General features: G+C 43.0%; 1 protein-coding gene and 1 long non-coding RNA gene across 3 annotated transcripts in view; one reads left to right on the top strand and one right to left on the bottom strand.

Moving 5' to 3' along the window:
• Nucleotides 1-6,028: 6,028 nt before the first annotated feature.
• LOC143765798 (cadherin-like protein 26) overlaps nucleotides 6,029-25,671 on the bottom strand; it is a 128,787-nt gene continuing 109,144 nt past the window's right edge. Inside the window, exons 11-20 of one of the 2 annotated variants that reach the window (XM_077252842.1) lie at nucleotides 22,565-22,801; nucleotides 22,140-22,361; nucleotides 20,389-20,519; nucleotides 19,711-19,767; nucleotides 18,460-18,528; nucleotides 18,323-18,376; nucleotides 17,335-17,397; nucleotides 16,470-16,511; nucleotides 15,677-15,760; nucleotides 6,029-9,992 (exon numbers count right to left, since the gene is read on the bottom strand). In XM_077252842.1, the coding sequence (XP_077108957.1) occupies nucleotides 9,804-9,992; nucleotides 15,677-15,760; nucleotides 16,470-16,511; nucleotides 17,335-17,397; nucleotides 18,323-18,376; nucleotides 18,460-18,528; nucleotides 19,711-19,767; nucleotides 20,389-20,519; nucleotides 22,140-22,361; nucleotides 22,565-22,801 (1,148 nt within the window). In that variant the 3' untranslated portion in view covers nucleotides 6,029-9,803. The remainder of the gene's footprint in view (nucleotides 9,993-15,676; nucleotides 15,761-16,469; nucleotides 16,512-17,334; nucleotides 17,398-18,322; nucleotides 18,377-18,459; nucleotides 18,529-19,710; nucleotides 19,768-20,388; nucleotides 20,520-22,139; nucleotides 22,362-22,564; nucleotides 22,802-25,671) is intronic. The other variant, XM_077252843.1, reaches the window with a different exon arrangement.
• The window catches only part of LOC143765799 (uncharacterized), a 119,364-nt gene continuing 114,031 nt past the window's right edge, over nucleotides 20,339-25,671 (top strand). The window contains exon 1 of the long non-coding RNA XR_013213461.1: nucleotides 20,339-20,608. This is a non-coding gene — a long non-coding RNA (uncharacterized LOC143765799). The remainder of the gene's footprint in view (nucleotides 20,609-25,671) is intronic.

Genomic DNA, 25,671 nt, shown 5'->3' with positions numbered 1-25,671 from the left:
TTTGCTGTGTCTGTTCATCGTAGTGTTCAGAGGCTGGAGGCGCTACCAGGAGACAGGCCAGTACATCAGGAGACGTCGAGAGGGCCGTAGGAGGGTAACAACCCAGTAGCAGGACCGCTACCTCAGCCTGTGTGCAAGGAGGAACAGGAGGAGCACTGCCAGAGCCCTGCAAAATGACCTCCAGCAGGCCACAAAAGTGCATGTCTGTGTTAGAAACTGACTCCATGAGGATGGTCTGAATGCCCAACATCCACAGATGGGGCTGTGCTCACAGCCCAACACCGTGCAGGATGCTTGACATTTGCCACAGAACACCAGGATTTGCAAATTCGCCACTGGTGCCCTGTGCTCTTCACAAATGAAAGCAGGTTTACACTGAGCACATGTGACAGACATGACTGGTGATGCCGTGGAGAGCAATCTGATGCCTGCAACATCCTTCAGCATGACCAGTTTGGCAGTGGGTCAGTAATGGTGTGGGGTGGCATTACTTTGGAGGGCTGCACAGCCCTCCATGTGCTCGCCATAGGTAGCCTGACTGCCATTAGGTACCGAGATGAGATCATCAAACCCCTTGTAAGACCATATGTTGGTGCGGTTGGCCCTGGGTTCCTCCTAATGCAGGACAATGCCAGACCTCATGGGACTGGAGTGTGTCAGCAGTTCCTGCAAGATGAAGGCATTGAAGCTATGGAGTGGCCCGCCTGTTCCCCAGACCTGAATCCGATTGAACACATCTGGGACATCATGTCTCGCACAATCCACAAACGTCACGTTGCACCACAGACTGTCCAGGAGTTGGCGGATGCTTTAGTCCAGGTCTGGGAGGAGATCCCTCAGGAGACCATTCATCCCCTCATCAGGAGCATGCCCATGCATTGCAGAGAAGTTGCAGCGCCCCAGAGACCTGGTCGTTGCAGTAACATCGCTCTGCCACTAAGGGGAGTGATGGTACATCTGATTGCACTGAAGGAGTTCACCTGACCAGGTATCACAGGCACCAATACACTTCACAGTCTGGCCTCCAGGGGGAGCTAAGGGTGCTATGTATTAGGCCACTCCTCACAATCTGGCAAAACTGGGGGTTAGATAGAAAGTTAGACAGAAAGCTGACTGGGTTGGAACCAAGCAACATCCTGTGGCAGAGGGTGTTGCAGGGGAAGATTCAGGGGGGTCCCTGTCAGGGGTGGGATCCTGACAGAGGCCTAGCAAACAGAAAAGAACGTTAAGGGACCGCGCCTGCACTACATCGCGGCGGTATCTCAAGAAAGGACAAGAAGCGAGGTTTATTGTGAAGCAGTGAGAAACGAGATCGCAGCAATAAGGAGACAACACCAATAGGAGTCGTGCTGTAAGATCGAGGCAACATCCTATTGAGGCGCGTAGCCGGTGGCCAGAACGCCGAAGAAGTATTAGGCTCCAAGCAATACTTCAAACAGAGGCAGGACAGTTGATTTTAGGTTGGCTGTCTCACCAAAATCACCTAAGAAGACATAGGGGGCAACTGTGGGAGAGGGGCGACACTAGGGTCCCGGAAGAACTCCAGGCCTACCCGTCATACGGGTGCGTCCTATCCATATCATCTGGGGGACGGAGAAGAACATCAGAATCAGTTGTGAGGGAACATCAGAAACAGACACAACAGTTGTCAGGACTATCCCTTAAGCACGGCAGGGAAGGACTACAACACACAGGCGCTAGAAGGTAGGCACAGATTTCCACCTGCAAAGGGAACTCTGGAGGTGCCATTGGACCGGCCAGTCTCTTGCAGCCCTGTTAACCGTACTCTGGATTGAGGACCTTGAAGCCTTCAGTAAAGAGGTAAAGAGACTGCAACCCTGTGTCCTCTTTATTCATCGCGACCTGCACCACGCACCACCACTCACCACTTTCATTGGACGCCCCTTAGCAGGGTCACGGACCGGGTCTAGCCACCGTGACAACCCCAGAACTGAGACAGAGGGGCCCGGTGCCGAGTGTCCCGCGGCCCTGCGTCTGGGGGCGCTCCAAAGTTATACAGGCACGTGGAGGCAACAGACACTACCAAGCATCATTTCATTGTCTTGAGGCATTTCCACTGAAGTTGGATCAGCCTGTAACTTCATTTTCGACTTTAATTTTGAGCATCATTCCAACTCCAGACCTCCGTGGGATATTAGTTGTGATTTACGTTTTTAATTTTTGGGTTTTATTGTTCGCAACACATTCCACTATGTAATATAGATTTACAACTGGAATATTTAATTCAGTGATATCTAGGATGTGGAATTTTAGTGTTCCCTTTATTTTTTGGAGCAGTGTATATTAAAAAGTTTGTTAAGAAGAAGTAATATAATTGAACAGAGTAAATTACATAGATCACACGAAAAAAGACAAAGTGGATAGTTGATTACCACAGGTGTAATGCGGATGGTCCCAAAAAAAGGAGGAAGTAAAGAGGAATGGGGTAAGCAAAAAAATAGCAGCAAGCCATATAAAGTGCCAGTGCAAATGCAGTAATTACTCCCATTAAATAAGAAAGTACTAGTCCATAGACCACAAATATGTACAAGAAAAAAGACAAAGAGTGTATATCACCACTCAGAATAATAGGGTTTGTATCGCTTTAAGGGAGCAAAGACCGCAAATAGATCAAGCCACATTCAGTTCTCACCCATAGTATCCACTTGGGACCAGATGCTCTCAGCCCCAACACATTGTGTATTATTGTGGTTCTTATATTGGGATGTCACCTGGGATGAGACTGGATGTGATGCAGCTGCGAGGGCAAGGGCCACCCCTTCACCATACACAGGAGATAGTTGTCAATCTTTTGGCCAGCATTTCTCCCTCTCCTATACACAGGAGTGCTCGCTGTGCCTAGAGTTCCAGTGTTCTTTAGAAAAGAGTCACTGCAAGACTACACTGGCAGCAGATAAATCTTGCCAAGAGCAAATATTAGCAACATTAGTCTAATATGTATGGGGGCCTTAATGGGAATCCATCAAAAGCTTTTACTATCCCATCTGACAGCAACATGATGTAGGAGGAGAGACCCAGATTCCAGCATTGTTTCACTTAATGGGATCTTTGCTGTAGTTTTAATAAAAGTTTTATCTGCTTTTCCATCTACCAGTTCTCAGAATGTTGAGCTCTGCAATTACAGCAAGCAGCCCAGTAAGTGACACATCACTGGAATCAGGGACTCTGTCTCTACATTATGCTGCTTTCAAAATTTGTAAAATCTGGTGACCGATTCTCTTTAAGACGGCATGCTGTGAAAGGGGAGGAAATAGCAGAAGAACAGACATTTAGAGGACATTTATAAAAAAAAAACACAGCAGAGGTAAGGGAAAATCTAATATCTGAAGATACACACATCATAGGCTGCCTAACATCTAAGGCTAGGTTCACATTGCATTAGGGCAATCCGTTTAGCGCATAGGCTAGCGGACTGCGCTAACGCAATGTCCCAAAAGAGATCGCGTTCGGCGATCCCACTGGCGCAGATGACCGATCTGCGCTAGCGAGGAACGGACCTCGGACGCTGCAAGCAGCGTTCGAGAACAACGGGACATCGCTAGCGCAAGCCAAAAATGGCATGCGTCAGCGACCCGTTAGCACATTGCGGTCAATGGGTGCGCTAACGGACCCGTTACATAGTGTTAATTGCGACAATTGCGCCATGTAACGGAGTCCGCTAGCGGACACCCATTAACGCAATGTGAACCTAGCCTTAGGCTGTTTGTAGGAGCTATATCACCTAATTACACAGCATTTCCAGAGGATTTATCAGAGGTGAAAATTGCTGCAAATTTCATGTCTGAACAGGGGGACACCTACTGAGCCACGAGTAGCAAAATAGTGTAGCATTTTGTAACAAAAAACTTGCACATTACTAGTCTGCCCCCACTTTTCATTATGTGTTTTAAACATGTCTACACCTCACTGGGGCCGATGGGTCGAGGCTTAGAGGATGGATTTACATGAAAAATGTCAGTGTTTAAATTTTGGATGCAATTTCTGAGGTGAAAAACCAGTAGATGGTCTGTACTTGACTGTACAGATGCCCCAAATCTGCCCCACCATGCAACATTTTTATACTAAATCTGGTGCATTTTAAGACTGTATAGTCTAAGTTTACACTGTACAGAAACTAGATGGCGTTAGTAATTCTGCCTCAATGTCTTTTTATAGCCCCACAGTGACCAATGGAGTGGCTATGTTGTGAGTACTGCGCTGCGGAATAGGTCGTAGCTACATAAAGAATATATCATTCATTACTTAATGAGAACTAGATGTAGATTTATGGCATTATACAGAGAACGCCTTGTCCCTTGTGTGATCTCTCCGACTGGTTGCATCACTGTAATTTAGATTATATTAATATTATATAGACATTTAGTGCCCTCTGCTGGGGATTTTCTCAGACATCCTCTATAGTGTATTAGATATGTTAGCTCAGTCATCCAGAATGTGCAAACCCATCTGAGTTAGGCTACGTTCACATTTGCGTTGTTGGGCGCAGCGTCGTCGACGCATACCGACGCATGCGTCATGCGCCCTATCTTTAACATGGGGGGCGCATGGACATGCGCCGGTATGCGTTGTACTGCGTTTTACGAAGCATGCGTCATATAGACACACAAGACAGGGTGCAGGGGACGCTACTTGTAGTGTTTTCCCTGCGCCGAAAGTCCCGATCTGTAGGATCTTATAACAACGCATGCGTCGCAAAACGCTGCGCTGTGTACATGCGTTGTTGGTTGCGTCGCGTCACCGACGCTGCGCCCAACAATGCAAATGTGAACGTAGCCTAAGTAGGTGATCGTAGGAGTCTTTAAAGGGAATCTCTTAAGCTGGGTGGTCTCGAACTTGTGAAGGTCCCTGACAGCAAGTGTTCAATTTCACTGCAGCGCCACCACAGGGGAAATGAAGCATTACAAGGTACCCACTGATATCTCTCACAGACGCAGATCATTGTCAAGTCAGGTCCTTTTGTATAAGGGTTAATGCAGACATCTGTAGATTTTGGTCAGATTACAAAATGCATGGACTGGCCGCGGGTCTCCCAACCTGAGCATGACAACCTCATAGAAATATACAAACCTGTTAGCTCCAGTCAATAGACCAGATGCCAGTCCTTGATCAGACAGAGACCCACGAACGTCAGCATGAGCCCTAAAGCTGAATTTACACATCCATAAACCGCGGTTTGTGCTTAGATCGCATTACCTGTCCCAACTGGCGGCACACCTGACCTAAGATATGTGCCTTATATCAGATATATCACAGGCAAAGGCAACTAAAATTGTTCTACATTTACAGGACCCCCCAACACAAAGCTCCTATAACCAAGTTTCCTTACTTGGAAAAAATTACTTTTTTTGTAGGGTTGATCCAAGGTTGAGATGTCAAAACTGGGATCTCTACTAGGGTATTCTAAGTCCACCTATAACCCAGCAGTTCTGGTGTAGGAAAATGAGATTTGGGTAGCTTTTTGTTGCAGGCCCTCACAGTAGAGTTGCCTCGGCTATCTATGATATAAGAGAAATAATGCCTCGGATTATCTTAATGAATTTAGGACATGGTAACAAACAGCTCCCCAGATTTCTGTTTTCTGGTCCTCTTTGTGTATTGGATTAACTGGACCTGATTTTTCTTAATGAGAAGTGTCCATTTCAGTAAAGAAATCAGACCGACTCCAAAACGCGTTGTATTTTCTAATTCCACATCGTTCTCTTCTCCATCTGATAATCCTTGATGGACATCACTCACACTACAACCATTTTTTTCCCTTATTTTATGATAATGGTCTGAGTTGCTGCTCTACACGCTCAGCTCCAGATACCCCATTCCCAGAATTGTACCCGTTCTTTGCACAACACTTTCAGGTAAGCGATTTATCGCTTGTCGTCATCTACTCTACCAAAGTTTTTTCGCAGTGGTGCGCTCTTTTAATATCTTACAGTATCCCAGTAAGAAGACATCCATTTTTGGCCTATATATACACACAGACACACACCAAAGTTATCACATAGACATAGGATAGTGTTGATGAACCCCCACATTGTATTAAAGTTTTATTTGTATTTTTTTTCTTAAAGCAAGAACCAAAATATGAAACCGCTCACAATGTTTACACGAAGCAAAATATCAGATTTAATTTGTACAAAGGTGTAAAAAAATATTAAAACTTGTAAAAATCAACAGTCGGAGATCCATGAGTCACCAGCCTTCCCCAGTGCTACTTATTAGGCAAGAAGATCCGAACACTTTTTCCAAAAGTTATTCACTGTTACAAGAGTTTGGCACTTTTAGGACAGATTTGTCCAGCTCTACAAAACTGAAGGGCTATCCTTAATTGGGGTATCCACTACTTTGATAATGATGATTTATCCTTAGGATAAGTAAATCAACATCAGATCGGCTGGGGGCCAACACCTGGCACCCCCACCGATTAGCTTTTTTACCTTTGGCAGAACACCGCAGCTCCATACCCTGTGTAGTGGCTGCTGCCAGGTATTATGGATCGGCTCCTATGTTCTTCAACAGGAGCTGATCACCAGTACACAGCGCACAGAGCTGTGGTGTTCCAGCTCTGTACACTGTGCACATCCTGCCACTGAGGGTAATAAAATCTGATTGGTGGAGTGCCAGGTGTCAGATCACCAATCCAATGGATAAGTCATAAATATGGACAACCCCTTTAAAATAGGCCATCAGTACCATAATAGTGCTTGTCCATACTTAACATCTTAAATTCAAAATGGCATTTAAATCCTGTCCACAGAAACATACTCAAACCAACCACTTTTTGCTATGGTTTGGCACGATTGGAAAAGTTGTTGAGAATGAGACCCCCACACTTATCACTCCCACCGATCAAGTTTTTGAAATGTCAACCTCGTTCTAATACTGGACACAGCTCAATACTTTTAGTCTCGTCTGAGTCTAGTACTGTAGCTCAGTATCTCAGTCTCATTCACTTCAATCAGTAGATCGGTTTGGGTGCGAAGATTTGGACCACCACTATATGATAACTAACTGATATGCCTATACTAAAGAGAAGTCAGCAATTTTGAAAAGCTGGAGGCTTATGAATTTATTTAAAGCTTGATAACGGCACCATTGAAAATTCTACAACTTTCTGATACACTATGTTCCAACTCCCCACTATTTAAAAAATGTGCAGCTTGCTGTCAGTGAATAGATCCATTCTCAGCTCACATCCAGAGCCTGACAACCTGTACTGTATTCACAGCACAAAAAAATAGACATGATCAGATTAAAGAAATCCTGCTGTATACCGCTACATTGGAGCAGGCAGGGGATCTGATCGGTTCCCTTTAAGTCTCTAGAGCCATTTATTCATTGACAGTAAGGAGAGAGCTAAATAATAGGTTTGACGTTCGAACACAAAGTTGATTAGAAAGTTGCTTACTAAGCTTTATTATTAGCAAAAAAGAAAAATAAACTTGTATTTTTTATATTTTTGTAAAGTGAATCCGTTGTATAATATGGCGCTCACTAGCTCAAGTGTGCGATGAGGAGGTAGATACAGTTCTGTTCGTATGTTGGACGGTTCTGTTCATCCTCTTTTCACACAGAAATACATTATATACAGAAAAGCCATTTAAATACCTAGAAAAATGGAAGTAAGCTCGGAGAAGCCCATCCCTGTTTAATTCTACTATCCCAATCCTTCTATATAGTTTCCATCAAGTAAACTGCAGAATATGTGAAGCAGATCCTGCCCAGCTGGAAGTATCAGACACTCTTAGTATTTTCCAGCAGACTTTTGTACTTCTATTTTCAAGGATTGGGTTATAGCAGTGATCTCCAAATTGTGCTTCTCCAGCGGTCAGAAAACCACAAAGCTCTCTGGCACCCAACACCCACGGCAAAGCCATGCCCGTCTCCCTCAGCTGCTCTCTTGGTCTTATAATCTTAGAGGATCCCTCAGCAATCCTGACCCGTTAGTTAATACGTACATTCTCCATAGTATGCAAATGGTACAACATCTTTTGTTCGCTTTCGGCATTGTGCGGTTCCTCTATAATTACTCCATGAAATGATGAATAAATTGACAAGTGAGTGTTGCCGTTTCCCTTGTCTACAGGATCTGTGCCTACATATTCTGTGCCATCCAATCTGCGCTGACAGTATCAGACAGTGTATGGATGCACCCTATTGACCAGGAGGAATAATAACACTCAGTTATCAATCAATCCATCAATTTTTCAGGAGGAAAAGCACAATGCAGAATTTTAAGAAAAGATGCTCCAGAATGGTTATTCCGCTGGAATGTAAGTACTTACTGAAACACCACAGGACAGCAGATCAATTGGAACTATCTACTTCTTACTACAGCCATATCGGCTTATTTAACACACATACAGTATATATATTATATTCATTCGGGTACTTAGGTTTCATACAAAGAGACTCAGCAATAGATTGCGTACACACCTGGCCTCTTTTCACGCCTCCCTGTGTTACAGATGACCTGCCACATGCTCAAAAAATTGAGTTGATTACCTGGCTAAAATCCCTGCGCTCTCATAATTTTGCTGCTCATTTCCGTTTTGTGCTGCGTCGTTCCATTGCAGAGATATTCACATTTGTAGCTTTCGGAGCGCAGTATGTGAAATCTCTGCTTGCAGTCAACTAGGAGTTTTTTCAGTCTTCTCTGGAGGCATGCACTCTCACCGCTCTCTCCCAGAGCGTTTACATCACCTCTCAGTAGCTGATCTAGCAGTCTATAAGGCTTAGACTCTGCTAAGCTGTGACTGACAGCATCTGGGAGGATGGAGTGAAAGCGCATATCACCAGAGAAGACTGAAGAAACGCCCAGTTGCCCTACAAACAGATTTCCCATACTGTGCTCCACAAGAAAGAAATGTGAATATCTCTGCAACATGCAGAGAAAAGTGGAAAAAAGCAGCAGAAACAAGGGAGCTCAGGCATTTCTACTAAGTATTTAGCTCAATTTTTTAACCAAGTGACAGGTCCCCTTTAAAAGTCTATTTCTTCCAGAAGCGTTTATCACCTAGTCTTTGTAAAGGATGGAAATGTTAGATCGGTCGCGTCACCCATTTAAAGATAATATTGCTGGTAAAAAAACAGCAGATTACTATATTCGGCTGTTTCCATCAGTGCCATAGACTTTGAATACAGAGGCAGGACATGTGCGTGACCGATGCTGCATTAAACCCCCTCCTAACCGTGGTCTTGCAGCTGGGAGATCAGAAGGGGTCAGACCACTAGCGATCTAGCATTCATTACTGATCCAATGGACAAATCATAAATGCTTCTGGCTGGAGAGCCCCATTAAGCAGTGCCATGCTTTTCTCTCTTATCAGTTCTTAAATTAGATGCAAGGTATTTCAGCAGAGGTCTTGTCCGGCTGTTCATTCCAGGGGCTCCTCATCAGCCATCCTCCCGTCATCTACACTATTTAAGCAATCAGTCTATCTTGTCCAGAAATGAGCCAGAGCATTGTATTTCCATAGCTCCTGCCTATGCAATCATCCCAGCAGCCTGTCCAGAGATGTTCTCAGCAGTCAATCACAGCAGTCTATCACTTAGTGGCCAGGGACTGTCTCATCTCCCCATTCATCCACGTTGTCAGTTTCTGTGCTTAAAAGGAAATAGTACAATACACAGTGTATAATAAAGCATCTGCAGCAAAGCAATAATTCATTCCCCTCAACCTCTCGCTAAATAAGCCTTTGTGAAATCCTTTTCAGATACATTCCCCAAGATTGCTCAGTGCAATAGTAGGCAGAGTGGAAACAGTCCATGGTCCACACGGCACAGCATTACTTCTTGCAGATCTCTTCCAGTTTGGAAAACTTGGGGTCAAAATCATCCAAGAAGGTGAAGTCCATGGCGTTGTCTGGGAAAGTGAATGAGTCCATTGACTCAATCCGCTCTAGCTCCCCCTCAAAGGCATATGTGCGCGGCTTGTAAGTGCTTATTTCATCTTCGCCATTCATGCCCTGAAGTCGCTGGAAAGTAAGAGAGGTAAAGATATTAAACGGGTTGTGCATTAATGTGGGTTAATGGGGGGTGTCTTATTCGAAATTCAGACAAAAAGTCTTTTTCTGTACAGGACCTGTCTTGTCTAACATTTCACAGACAACCCACTGATTTTCATTGATGCTATGCAGTGGTTAATTTCCCTCTGTGGTGGCGCGATAGAGAAGATAGAGAAATTAAGCACAGACTATGTTCACACGTTGCGTTTTTGCTGAGTTTTGTTCCGCAAGCAAAACCTGCTCTCTTGGCAGTAAAGAAGCTGCTTACAAAAAGCAATAGTGGACAACTCTTAAGCCACATTTTCTATTGTAAAGGGCAACAGTTTCTTTTCGAGCTTAAAACATTTAAAAAAAAATGTAAAAAATTCTATCTGCAAAAAAATCTAGGCAATACATTTTTATATTCATACTCCCCATGTCTGATTGCATCCATTACCAGATTTAAGTTTCTATTCTCCATCGTACTGGAAACCAAACGAGCTAAAAGATTCTGACCCTATCTTGATACCAAGAATGGGAAAAATCCCGAACATCATCAGATTTCAGCTTGAGTTTCGTGCTGCAGAGCTGACCTCTCTGATCAAGCACCTGGGCTGGAACTGACAAGCGGTAGCAGATCACGGCATGCTCTGACACGCATGTGACTTATTCTAAAAGGCGTGCATGCGTCCGATTACAAAGCATGACAACAGCTTTGATGGGTTTTATTACAGTCACAATATGAGCAAGGTGTACATTCCTCGGACTTGGACGTGATCCAGTCATGACTCATGATAGTCGTACTTAACACTTATGGTGTCGGCTAATTTGCCATGTTATTTGCTTTGCCCATTGTTACTGAAGGCGATGGTGGGCGTACCCATAGGTGTAATGATATAAACGGATTCATTGCTGGAAGGGTGTTAGGTTTATATAAGCCGAATGTAACTTGGCTCTGTTACCAATGAATAATCTCCGGGCTGTGGAAGGTGTAATTATGTGCAGAGCTAGGAAAAATGCCACGTAGCAGAAAAAGTTACTGTCTGGAGCCATCAAATCTGGTCCCTGCAGCTGTAATATTCGGAGACACAGTAAAATGCTTATTATAGCAGATTAACTTTTAACAACTTGTAGCCTTTCTGATGTATATGAACCAAGTTGATGGTGCACACCAAAGTCCTACGCATCGTTACAGCCCGGTAAGGAGCGGAGCTGTGTGATGTCTGCAACAATTCACACCCTTAAAGAGAATCTGTGAGTAGGATCACCCTCCTAGTTGTATAATGATACCTTGATATTTGCAATCCCATGAATTATTCCTGAGAAATCTATTTAGAATTGAGAGTCCTTAGTGGCTGATACCTTTTAATGGCTAACTGAAAAGATGGTAACAAATTGCAAGCTTTCGAGACTGCTCAGGTTTCTTCATCAGGCATAGACTAATACATAATCTGAAGAATCACATATTTATACACAACACGTCACAGAAAGAAAAAACGTAATAGATAAGACAAGTGCCGTTAAGCAGAACTATCAGTATGGGAGAGTGATAAACAGTTGTGGCCATGAATATTGAAACAATTCATAGATAAGGAGTGTGAATGCTTTATTGTCCTCTGATTGGGGTCTGGTTCAGTGTTGTGAAGCCCCCACAAGGTCTGAGGAGCAAATTCCTTAATTGATGTAAAAAGACATACAGTGGGGAAAAAACCATTTAGTCAGCCACTAATTGTGCAAGTTCTCCCACTTGAAAAGATGAGAGAGGCCTGTAATTGACATCATAGGTAGACCACAACTATGAGAGTCAAAATGAGAAAACAAATCCAGAAACAACCTTGTCTGATTTGGCAAGATTTATTTTGCAAAATATAGTGGAAAATAAGTATTTGGTCATTAATAATAGGTCATCTCAATATTTTGTTATACAGTTATATGAAAAAGTTTGGGCACCCCTATTAATCTTAAGCTTAATGTTTTATAAAAATTGTTTTTTTTTGCAACAGCTATTTCAGTTTCATATATCTAATAACTGTTGGACACAGTAATGTTTCTGCCTTGAAATGAGGTTTATTGTACTAACAGAAAATGTGCAATCTGCATTCAAACGAAATTTGACTGGTGCATAAGTATGAGCACCCTTATCATTTTCTTGTTTAAAATACTCCTACCTACTTTTTACTGACTTACTAAAGCACTTTTTTTGGTTTTGTAACCTCATTGAGCTTTGAACTTCATAGCCAGGTGTATGCAATCATGAGAAAAGCTACTTAAAGTGGCCACTTGCAAGTTGTTCTCCTGTTTGAATCTCCTCTGAAGAGTGGCATCATGGGCTCCTCAAAACAACTGTCAAATGATCTGAAAACAAAGATTATTCAACATAGTTGTTCAGGGGAAGGATACAAATAGCTGTCTCAGAGATTTAACCTGTCAATTTCCACTGTGAGGAACATAGTAAGGAAATGGAAGAACACAGGTACAGTTCTTGTTAAGGCCAGAAGTGGCAGGCCAAGAAAAACATCAGAAAGGCAGAGAAGAAGAATGGTGAGATCAGTCAAGGACAATCCTCAGACCACCTCAAGAGAGCTGCAGCATCAACTTGCTGCAGATGGTGTCACTGTGCATCGGTCAACTATACAACGCACTTTGCACAAGGAGAAGCTGTATGGGAGAGTGATACGAAAGAAGCAGTTTCTGCAAGCACGCCACAAACAGAGTCGGCTGACGTATGCAAAAGCACATTTGGAGAAGCCAATTTCTTTTTGGAAGAAGGTCCTGTGGACTGATGAAACCAAGATTGAGTTGTTTGGTCATACAAAAAGGCGTTATGAATGGTGGCAAAAAAACACAGTATTCCAAGAAAAACACTTGCTACCCACAGTAAAATTTGGTGGAGGTTCCATCATGCTTTGGGGCTGTGTGGCCAATACCGGCACCGGGAATCTTGTTAAAGTTGAGGGACGCATGGATTCCTCTCAGTATCAGCAGATTCTTGACAATAATGTTCATGAATCAGTGACAAAGTTGAAGTTACGCAGGGGATGGATCTTTCAGCAAGACAATGATCCAAAACACCGCTCCAAATCTACTCAGGCATTCATGCAGAGGAACAATTACACTGTTCTGGAATGGCCATCCCAGTCCCCAGACCTGAATATCATTGAACATCTGTGGGATCATTTGAAGAGGGCTGTCCATGCTCGGCGACCATAAAAATTAACTGAACTGGAATTGTTTTGTAAAGAGGAATAGTCAAAAATACCTTCATCCAGGAACTCATTAAAAGCTACAGGAAGCGACTAGAGGCTGTTATTTTTGCAAAAGGAGGATCTACTAAATATTAATGTCACTTTTCTGGTGAGGTGTCCATACTTATGCACCTGTCAAATTTTGTTTGAATGCAGATTGCACATTTTCTGTTAGTACAATAAACCTCTTTTCAAGGCAGAAACATTACTGTGTCCAACAGTTATTAGATATATGATACTGAAATAGCTGTTGCAAAAAAAAACAATTTTTATAAAACATTAAGCTTAAGATTAATAGGGGTGCCCAAACTTTTTCATATAACTGTATATCCTTTTTTGGCAATGAGAGAGGTCAAACGTTTTCTGCAAGTCTTCACAAGGTTGGCACACATTGTTGATGGTATGTTGTCCCATTCCTCCATGCAGATCTCCTCTAGAGCAGTGATGTTTTGGGCCTGTCGCTGAGCAACACAGACTTTCAACTCCCTCCAAAGGTTTTCTATGAGGTTCAGATCTGGAGACTGGCCAGGCCACTCCAGGACCTTTATATGCTTCTTACGAAGCCACTCCTTCATTGCCCTGGTGGTGTGCTTGGGATCGTTATCATGCTGAAAGACCCATCCACGTTTCATCTTCAATGCCCTTGCTGATGGAAGGAGGTTTGCACTCAAAATCTCATGATACATGGCCCCATTCATTCTTTCATGTACATAGATCAGTCGTCCTGGTCCCTTTGCAGAAAAACAGCCACAAAGCATGAAGCTGCCACCCTCATGCTTCACATTAGGTATGGTGTTCTTTGGATGTAACTCAGCATTCTGTCTCCTCCAAACATGACAAGTTTTGTTTCTACCAAACAGTTCTACTTTGGTTTAATCAGACCATATGACATTCTCCCAGTACTCTTCTGGATAATCCAAATGCTCTCTAGCAAACTTCAGACGGGCCCGGACATGTACTGGCTTAAGCAGGGGGGCACATCCGGCACTGCAGGATCTGAGTCCCTGGTGGCGTAGTGTGTTACTGATGGTAGCCTTTGTTACGCTGGTCCCAGCTCTATGCAGGTCATTCACTAGGTCTCCCCGTGTGGTTCTAGGATTTTTGCTCACCGTTCTTGTGATCATTTTGATCCCACGGGGTGAGATCTTGCGAGGAGCCCCAGATCGAGGGAGACTATCAGTGGTCTTCTATGTCTTCCATTTTCTTAGTATTGCTCCCACAGTTGATTTCATCACACCAAGCTGCCTGTCTATTGCAGATTCAGTCTTCTCAGCCTGGTGCAGGGCTACAATTTTGTTTCTGGTGTCCTTCGACAGCTCTTTGGTCTTTACCATAGTGGAGTTTGGAGTGTGACTGTTTGAGGTTGTGGACAGGTGTTTTTTATACTGAAAACAAGTTCTAACAGGTGCCATTATTACAGGTAATGAGTGGAGGACAGAGGAGCCTCTTAAAGAAGAAGTTACAGGTCTCTGAGAGCCGACAATCTTGCATGTTTTTAGGTGACCAAATACTTATTTTAAACCATAATTTGCAAAAAATAAATCTTGCCAAATCAGACAAGGTGATTTTCTGGATTTGTTTTCTCATTTTGACTCTCATAGTTGTGGCCTACCCATGATGTCAATTACAGGCCTCTCTCATCTTTTTAAGTGGGAGAACTTGAACAATTGGTGGCTGTGTAAATACTTTTTTCCCCACTGTAAATCCTGAGAAATCCACATTTTTCTTAATAGGTAAACTATCCCAAGTATAATGGAGAACTGATAATGATCGACCTCTTGTAAAGAGACAGAGCACATTTCCAGTTCAGACTCTTAAAGGATGTGTCCTTTCTTGGGAAACCCCAGTCCCTTGCGCATACTGTAAAGCAGCGCTGGAGATGTAGTTTTTAGGGCTCATAATCATAAGCATCCCAGAAGAACAAATAATACACAGCTGTCCATAGATTTTATGAATGGATTATCAATATGAAAAATGGAAAAAGAAGCAGAAGAAACCCTGTGGCTTTGCTGTAGCTGTATAGTTAAGACTGCAGCCAATCAGGGGCTGCAGCAGTCACAGGACAAGTTTATACCAGATGACTGGTGAGGGGGACACAGCTCTGAGATCGGAGGAAGAGCGCTGGTCCAGAGTTTATTTCTATTTATGCTGTACTCTGGGGCCATTAATATAGTGCCTTAAATAGAGCAGAGCTGCAGTTCCCTGCACAATGGGTTGCTGGGTGGGGTCGCTGTATAGAACAAGAGTAAAAACGGACCCTTATTCTTTTTTTTTTTTGTATCACTGGGTTCCCAAAAGTCAAACCTTCACCAATCGTAATACTATGGCATTCCAGCATACCAGGACTAACTATGCAATCTCCTTTACGTCACACTTGCTTCGATTGATCCGATACATCCATATATAACAGTAACCCAGATTTTTGCTTACCTGACTGAGCATTTCTCCAATTTTCTCTACAAACACATTGTCATGTCTGTTCTTAATGGATCCACTCCTTACATATTTGCCATTCTAGAATTGAAACAACACGTGAAAAATTAATTAGTAACAAATGTACTAGGATTTTAGGATTTTACAAGCAGCTAGGACATAGAAGGTAAATACAAAAGTGATTACCTTCTACCTGCCTATAGTTCAATATCTACTATATTACAAGGAACTCAGATGCTTTAGGTATTGGCAATAATCATATCTTTTAGTGTAAGGACATCTAGTGGTGAAAAAGGGAATTGCTTAAAATACATTGTAGTTTCATATAGTAAAGCTCAGCATTGGCTTGTTGTAACGAGAGAAATTTGCATTTTATCATCTCCATCACAAATACCAAGAAATAATGTGTGGGTGTCTTATGTCAGGTTATGCAGATCATCCTTTTACACCTTTCTTATCGGTGATATGTTAGGCCGTATTCATACATTACGGTTATGGTGCTTTTTTATGCCGTTTACTAAGCAGAAATGCCCACAGAAAAAATAACAAAATGTTTCCATCTTTTAACCGCATAATAATCTCATTGCATGCTTTTGGCAATAATACCAACTTATTTGTACTTTGCCAGGAATGTACTCACAGGATACCAGAACTATGTCTAAATGTCTAAAAGACAATCAAGCCATTGCACAGACATTATGCATCTAGGTGGCGTTCTCTAGTTTAGGACTTGATCTGGCTGCTGTTCTCATCTACTAACACAGGGAATATATAAAAGTAATGACTTTACCTGATGCCATGTGCCATTTTGGCTCGGCATGGTCTGGTTTCCCTACAATGGAAGAAAAAGGGTTAATGTTGTGTTACGCAAACAGATTTCACATTACATCAGACTATGAATAAATACTTAAAGAGAATCTGTGAGCAGCATAAAGTAGGAGCAAAAACCATAATGTTAGTGCGGTGTCATTTACTGGGCTTCTTGCTATAATTTTGATAAAATACTGCTATATCTGCTGAAGCTCTGCTAGTATTCTTAGTGGTGATCTCGTTACGTAGTCCTTGATATTAATGAGCTCTGGCTAAATCTGCACCCCACCAATAAATGGCAGCTTCCTTCTGTCAATGCACAGCGTAGGCAGAAAGCTGTTAATCAGTAGTAGAGGTGGGACTATAAGAGCTCTTCAATGTGAAGACTAGCAGAGCTGCAGCAGAAAGTGAATCATCAAAACTGCAGCAAGGAGCCCAGTAAGTGATCCAGTGCGGTAAGTATGGTTTCTGCCCCTATGTTATGCTGCCCTCAGATTAGGAAAGAGAAACCTGGTGACAGATTGTCTTTAAATCCATAGTGAGTCCCTGAGTCCATCAGAGATGGTGACACATGAATATACAGCTATACAGAACAGGCACCTGTCCCTTTTAATTACATCATAAAATTTTGCTGCTCCTTATGCATCCTTTATAGATCCATTATCAAGTCAGACTAAACATATAGGGGGTAGTCAGTCATTTAAGACCAATCCTCCTTTGAATTATTATATGCTTTCATCTGCTTATGGGTAAACCATTCACACTGGAGAATTGCTCATGATCCATGATTTTTAAAAAATATGTCTTTCACCCATTAATATCCACCAGTCATTACTGAAGCTTACCTGTGCCCAGGATTGATTTTGCCCTGTTCGCTTAGAGGCAGATCTTAAAAGTCCAGCGCCATCCTGGTGATAAGAAATCAAACGTTTCCCAATGTAAAAGTCCTCTCATTTACATAAAGAGGCTATGCGGTCATATGATATTAATTATTTACTTTCAAGATGGGTCCTCTATCTTAGATTGGTAAGGGTGTTGGGCGTTGGTCCTTATCATATGACTGAAAAACCCATTTACGGTAACTATTCGACTGTAGTAATAGCAACCAGCAGAACTGTGAATGCAACTCTGAGCTACGGATGGGGTTTTTTTTTTGTTTTTGTTTTTTTAAAGTACCTACAGGGGTTGCCCAGGACAATTTTTTTTTCTTGTACTATGGGCCTAAAAACTAAAAGGTAGGTAGAGAAAGGCACCAACCTGCCTGCTTTACCGTACGCCAGAGATTAAGCTGCTTCACGTCAACTGAGCAGTTCTTCTTGTTCTTCTGGGCTGCTGTCGACAGGGAGTGACTGCTGACATCACGCTGACTGACATCTGGCTTCCTGCAGTTAGGCAGCGGGGAGCCGGCTGTCAATCAGCATCACGTCGGCAGTCTCACCCAGTCAACAAAGCAGAGTTGAAGAGAAGCCCCAGATCTTTCGACCTGGCATCAGCGGAAGCCACATAATTGCCAGTAGCAGCTATCAGACCAGTATATAAGGCTTTCTCATTTTCTACAGTATTAAACATGACTTGGATTTCAGAAGGGGGTAGATATTTAGAGAAGAACTATATCTACATAGTAATCGTATGTGTTGAATCAAATAGCTAATCATTGATTAGACGTTGGAAAGCTATACTGCAGCTTCCCGTAAAAGCAGGATCAGCAGCTCTGAGGCACCCACTGCACCAACAAGTACAATGCAATAGAAGAGAACATGATCATATGTAAATGGTATTATCTGGAGAAACAGTGCACAAGCCAGCTATTTGCTGACGCCAGGTCACACTCACCATTTCCCAGGACTGATGAGGTGTCCGTGATATGGGGGATCGCCCAACTCCATCCTAATGCAAGAAAGAGTGACATTTGTTATAAGTGTGGTCTAGGACTTGTGAAGTGGTAAAATACCAATATGCTAGACACTCACTGTTTCCCATGATGGATACGGAGGCCTCTGTAGTGTGCTCGAGAGGGTTCGTCCGACTGCTTCTTTTTCCTGCAATTAGGGAACATAATATTGAAGCAGATGTGTGGTTGTCTAAAGTGATCGGCATTACAAGGTATTTCTATGGGTAATGCTCGCTTGCTTACATGTTTAGCAACTTTTAATCAGTACTAAAGTAAAGCCACCTCAAGCCTTGTCGCTTATTGGTTGTCTTATCATCTATCTTCAGAAGCACAGGTCTCCCCGGCTTCCTGTTTGCCAGGGAACGGTGTGCTCCTGAAAACTGACAGTTCGGATTAGTTTAATGGTAGCCACTGGTGAGAACTATGCATCAGTGAAGCAATCCGGTCAGCTTCAGACCCACGCTTACAAGCTATATACAAAACTGCTTGCAAATGCGCACTCCTTGCCTAGGAGACCGGCCACCTCTGAAAGACTGCAGAAGTGTCCAGTAACCTTGGAAATGAGCAGTAAACAAAAAAATGAAAAAAAAAACCCCTCCGTTCTTGAGAACAAAGAACATTTTTAATAAGACGTAAATTGCAAAGCTCCTTGTGTTTACAGTTTAAGAAGTTGCCACAACCCATTTAAATTTTCCCTCAACCATGCTTTACCTTGCAGCTTTGCTTCTTCAGTGTACACTGAATCTAAGCTTGTACTTAAAGAACTGACAGGTGTGAATACAATCTAATAAGTATAGCAGGTGATGATTCCAACAAGGGACGCTCCTAGTAAGGTCTCATGTAAGGCATTAGCACATCCCTGTTCAAAATAGTAGTCCCATACAGGACTATGGGGTCTTTACTGGACCTATGTAGGTCTTGGCTCTCATCGTGGTCCAAGTGACACGGCAAGTACTAAGACATATGGAAGGGAATGGTGCAGGACTGTATCCTTACAGCTTAAACATGAGGCCAAAAACATTGAGCCGAGACCCCAATTCATCAACACCAGTGATGAGAGGACGTGTTGAAGTCAGATGCTCCTTATTCATTAAGAGGATTTAGGAGTAAGATTTCTGGCATAGACAATGCCACAGCTCATTATGAATTATAAGACCTCTGGCAGGGTCTCAACCCCAGATCCACACATTTAAGAGTTGGAAGAAACTGGAGTGAAAAGGCCAAAAATAGCAACATTTTTGGAACTATTCAAAGCAGCTTGCCTCAGAATTTTCCTAAATTGCTTTGATGAATTCGGTCTATGACGTTTACAAAAGTGGCATAATGTTACCTTTACGCCAAGATCCATATTTCCATTTCCATTAACCAGGAGAACAGCTGGAGACGCCTGTTGGTATATAAAGAATAGTGCATTAATAATAGGACATATTTCCATTTATATTAATGAAGTTCAAGAAAAAAATATTCTGCAATATTTGGGAATAGTAAATCGGGGAGTCCTGTTGCTGTTCTGCTACACATTCATATAAATGCAATGACTACCTTTCTATCACCGAAAGCACCGCTAAGCCACTCGGCACAGAAAGGGTATAAAACACATAATAAACAGTGTGTCCTAAGAGAATTTTTTTTGCAGCAAATTGCATCAAAATTCTGATGCATTTAGCTAGATAAGTCTCCTGCATTTATTATATACCTTTGACCATTTAGTCTTGAATATTTGAGATTACCATGCATACACCTTCGATGCCTGGTACAAGTAATGTTACTGCCCGGTCATTTTATTAAACTTGGCTTATAAATCCACATGGCATTGGCACTGGAATCAGGGCCTGCTATATGCCACCTGGTGGTGAGATGAAAATGTAATACAATGCCACCTAGTGGTCACATTATGTTATGAGAGTAGTCACATGATCTGCTTTGTATTTTCTTTTCCAACATTTGGGGCCTGCATTCTAATTGACACTTGCACAGCGCCCCCTGGTGTCATGGTTGTGCAGCTTACCTGAGAGAGCACACTTCCCCCCTCCTCATTATACTGGATCAAGGTTTGATTGCCTTCATCACTTCCAGGGATCTTATGAAGATTCTTTCCACCAGCGCCACAGAGGAAGCACATAAGCAAACATAATGCCACTATTACAAGAAAAAAAAGAAAAGTATAGTCACTAGAGATGTACAAAGCACAAGAGGAAACACGCAGCATTGGGAACCTCATTTTAAGGGTAAGTTCACACTAGGCGTTTTTTCAACATTTTTTTCTGCAGCAAAACCTGACCTCGTGGCATGAAAGAAGCTACATAAAAAAGCATGTTTTTGCTGCAGTTTTGGCATGCTAGATTTGTCTCTTGTGCATATGCTGACAAAGTTTAGTATTGAAAAAAAAAGTCCTGTTCCAAAGAATGAGGTTTTAGCACAAAAAATGCTGCAAAACATGATACGTGCATTTTTGGTGCGTTTTTCCAATCACCCATTCAAGACAATGGGTGAAAAGCACTGGAAAAAGTGACATGCCCTATGTCCAGAAAACCATGCAAAGCACAAAATACTGATGACAAAAAAACAAGCTGTGTGCATGAAACTTCTGAAATCTCATAGGCTTTGCTGGTACTGTAAAAAACAGCTGAAAATTAGCATAAAAAGGCAGCAAAAACGCCTTGTGTAAACTTAGCCTAAATCCTACAGTCTGGAGTTTGTAAGTTCTCCACTGCAAGGCCCGCATTCAACAAGGTGTATTGTACCCAAGTCTTAATGAAGGGTGCGCTTGGGTAAGATGTCCCTAATTCATAGTCGTGCGCCCCTTTTAATGTGTGCCACTGGATTATATTTATATCATAATTTATGTGACTTTTCCAGCATAAATTATGATGAATTTGCTGGCTGGGTTTTTGACGCTGCGTATTTTCGCTGCATCAAAAATGCAGAGTCTTCGGCCACATGCACACACTGAGTATTTGTTGAGTCTCTTACCTCAGTGTTTGTCAGCCAAAACCTGGAGTGGAACAATCAGAGGAAAAGTATAATAGAAACACGTCACCACTTCTGTAATTTATCACCCACTCCTGGTTTTGGTTTACAAATACTGAGGTAAAATGCTGACCGAATACTGAGGTAAAATACTGTTTAAATACTGAGGTAAAACACTGACCGAATACTGAGGTAAAATACTGTTTAAATACTGAGGTAAAACACTGACCAAATAGTGAGGTAAAATACTAATTAAATACTGAACGTGTGCACGTGGCCTTACAGAAATCTCATGCCCACTATGTTTTTTTACTCAGTGTGAACTGACTTGCTTTGGGCATTTCAAGTCCACTACATGTTAATTTCTCTTGCAAGTACGCTAAGTTTTATGTGCAGATTTTCCCATAGACTTGCATTAGATGTGGAAAATCTGCAAGTAAAAAAACGCACATGCATGCCACAGAAACGCATGAAAAATGCATGTGATCAGCAGATGATCAAGCCAAATACCAGTAAGTTTCAAAAACAAAGTAGCATGGCATAAAAAAAATGCAATAAAAACGCAAGTTTAAAAAAAAACACGCAATAAAAAAAAAATCAAGTAACCGAATTTAAATAAGTTCATAAAATCTGCAACATCAAAAGCTCAATGTGGTACGTAGCCTTAATAATTTTGTCTGAGCAAACCACAATTGGCTTCCTATTAAAATGTGTGATTTCGTTGTGAAACGTGGGGTCGAAACGAGCAGCAGGAAAATGCAATAAGTACATAACTGATTATAGGCTTACATAGGAACAAGAGCACAGCACCAATAATGGCCCCAATAGCCCCAGGGCCCATGTTATGTGAGGCCGGATCCAACTTCTCACAACTCGCTCCATCTGGACAGCTGCACACCCGTATATTGAGGACTTGTGCGCTGGAAGATCCCTGTCGGTCATAAATGTCCAGGGGGATGGTGTAGTTTCCCTTAGGGAGGCTTTTCCGCATTAGGATTTCAACAGATTTGTCTGCAACAAATAAATAATACCACAAGAAATGAAATAAGAAAACAATATTTGCTCAGAAAACTGTATCCCTAGAATCATCACCTACAAGTGGCATTATAGTGGTCTTCCTTCTGGAAGAAAGCTATTTTACATATTTGGTGGTAAATCCCATAATCCCATTAAATTCAGCACTGTACAGTAACTAAGCTCAGGACCGGACTTACCAGAGTTCTGATTGACATCCCAGACTTCCTTCACACTTCTGGAATGATCTGCCGAGATTTCAAACTTGAAGGGTCCAGAATATGGATCCAGATCTTTGTCTGTAGCCTCGACAATAAGTGGCATCTTGCTGTCCTTCTCGCATCTCTGTAAGAACGGTGCAACCAACTGTGGGGTGTTGTCATTGACGTCAGACAGGTGGAGGAGAACAGTACCAGTTCCAGTTGCTGGAGGGACACCTATATTAGAAATAAAAACCAGTTGATAGGAAGGGTGTGAATCAAAACCCAAGATGACTATGTGTAAGAAGTTAGATTAACAAGGTACCCTTATTTTCCAGAAACAAAGCCATTCTTGGCCATGGACAGGGTCGTGTACGGTGAACTGAATGTAGTGGAGCTGCAACACAAGCTCATGGACAAGTGTGGCAGACCCATCTTTCTCATCCAATACGACTGAACAGCCCTATTGGAAGTTTGCTAGTCTGTCCTGTAGTGGCTCCACGGTTTACGTATCACACTACCGTATAACACAGCAAAGTACTTTCCAATAAAACATCACATAGCACTCGGCCCAGTCTTATTCTATGGGGCAGATCACATCTGTGATTATTTTCTTACATCGATCTGGCATGAGAAAACAATTGCAGCATGTCTATGGGTGCATGTGAAACATCAGGAGGATCAGAGCACAGTAGCAAGTGTAAAGTTAAAGTATCTTAAATTGGATGGATTCTGAGGCAATACAGGCACAAAGGCAATAATCAGTCTCTGAATACTCGCAGTAACAGGTGATGGTCCCCAGGCCGATTCTTGATGCTGTCCTCTTGTCCTGCTCTGCAGCTTGCACGTGTTCTGTACGGGGCAGGCCCTGGTGCCAGATTCCTTCTGTGCTGTACAGTCTTTCTGTACCTGGTCACTCTGCCTGGCAGCCTTCTCCTAGGAGCAGTCACAGTCTGTCTCCAGCTCTCTGATACTGTTGGGATGACCTACTGTCTCTGCCAGTTGCTGAGATTCCTCCAGCTTTCTCCCGCTCTACTGCCCTGGACACAGACTATGGACCTGTGCACCTAAGGGTGCTTTCACATTGCGTTTTTGCACCCGTTCAATAGCCCCAGTGGCGTTTAGGTCCGAAACCCCCACAAAACATGGTTCGGACTTTTGTGCCGACAGGGCCATAGACTGTGATGGTGACAGCAGTGAACGTGAGCTCTGACATGTATCATTTTTGGGAGTGTACACCTACAGGAGGCTGACACTCAGATGTATATAATAAGACTGTGGGAGCGTGTCCCTTTCCCTCCTTCCCTCTAGTGCCATGGGCACGATGTTGAACAGGGATCGATATACACATATTTGTATCCCCAAGTTCGGTTTTTGTCAAAATCTGACACTCGGATGTAGTAGACTGCATCTAAGTCTATGTCTCCAGTAGGCATACACTCCCAAAAATTATGCACGTCAGAGCTCACATTCACTGCAGTCACCATCACGGTCTATGGACCCGTCGACACAAACGTCCGAACTCCTTTTTGCAGGGTGGGGTGTTTGGACGTATGCCATGACAGCTGTATTCAAGCAAAAAAAGGAGTGTATCCAGCGAGCATAGAAGGAACAGTGATGGACGTTTATGCAAAGAACTTCTAAATATTTAATGAATCCAAAAATGTTACATGTATAGGCAAAAATGTAACCCCTCACCCCCTGACAGGGCCATTAAACACAATATGAGAGCACTCTTAGGGCTGTCCCACACGTCCAGATAATTCCGGTACCGGAATAAATCGGTACCGGAGTTATCCGTGTCCGTGTGCCTGGGAACTCACGTAGGCCATATGTGCGGCACACGTGTGCCGCCCGTATGGCGAGTGGGTACCACACGGAGCGTGTGGTACCCACGCGTGTGGTACCCTGCATCGTGCTGAAGCCGCGATTCATATGTTCCCTGCAGCAGCGTTTGCTGCAGAGAAAATATGAATAATAGTGTTTAAAATAAAGATCTATGTGTCCCCCGCCCTCCCACCCCCTGTGCGCCCCCCCCCCCCCGCTGTTCAGAAAATACTCACCCGCTCCCACGTTGGCTGTCACGGCTTCCTGGTCTGGCCCCATCTTCTCCTGTATGCGGTCACGTGGGGCCGATCATTTACAGTCATGAATATGTGGCTCCACCTCCCATAGGGGCGGAGCCAACTATTCATGATTGTAAATGAGCGGCCCCACGTGACCGCATACAGTAGAAGGCGCGGGGCAGAGAGGAAGGAGTGACAGCCAACGTGGGAGCGGGTGAGTATTTTCTGAACAGCGGGGGGGCGCACAGGGGGTGGGAGGGCGGCGGACACATAGATCTTTATTTTAAACACTATTATTCATATTTTCTCTGCAGCAAACGCTGCTGCAGGGAACATATGAATCGCGGCTTCAGCACCATGTGGGGGGGACAGCGCTTACTGTAGCGCTGTCTCCTGCACGCACACGGACCCCAGACGGAGAACGTCCGTGTGAGGTCCGTGTTTTACACGGACCCATTGACTTTAATGGGTCCGTGTAATACGTGCGCTCCCACGAACACTGACATGTCTCCGTGTTTGGCACACGGAGACACGGTCCGCAAAAAATCAATGACATCTGAACAGATGCATTGATTTTTATGGGTCTACGTGTGTCAGTGTCTCCGGTACGTGAGGAAACTGTCACCTCACGTACCGGAGCCACTGACGTGTGAAACCGGCCTTACAAAAAGTTCCCTGACTAAAACGAGAAGGAAAGTTCCTGCTTCTTTAGGCTATGTGCACACGTCAGGATTTCTTGCAGAAATTTCCTGAACAAAACCGGACATTTTCTGCAAGAAATCCACATGCGTTTTTTTCGTGGGTTTTTTTTTTTTTTTTTGCAGATTTTTCCGGAGGTTCCCAATGCAATAATATAGTGGGAAATCTGCAAAAAAATCCGCAAAATTAATGAACATGCTGCGTTTTTTACCACGACGCGTTTTTTCGTGGAAAAAAACGCAACATATGCACAATAATTGTGGAATCCATTAATAATGATGGGATGCATATGTATGCGTTTTTTATGTGTTTTTATCGCGTTTTTATAGCGAAAAAAAGGCG

The sequence above is a fragment of the Ranitomeya variabilis genome, chromosome 4 (assembly GCF_051348905.1).
Source record: "Ranitomeya variabilis isolate aRanVar5 chromosome 4, aRanVar5.hap1, whole genome shotgun sequence".
Classification (NCBI taxonomy): domain Eukaryota; kingdom Metazoa; phylum Chordata; class Amphibia; order Anura; family Dendrobatidae; genus Ranitomeya; species Ranitomeya variabilis.
Note: the sequence above shows the minus strand (reverse complement) of the source record. Positions and strands in the feature narration are given on the sequence as shown.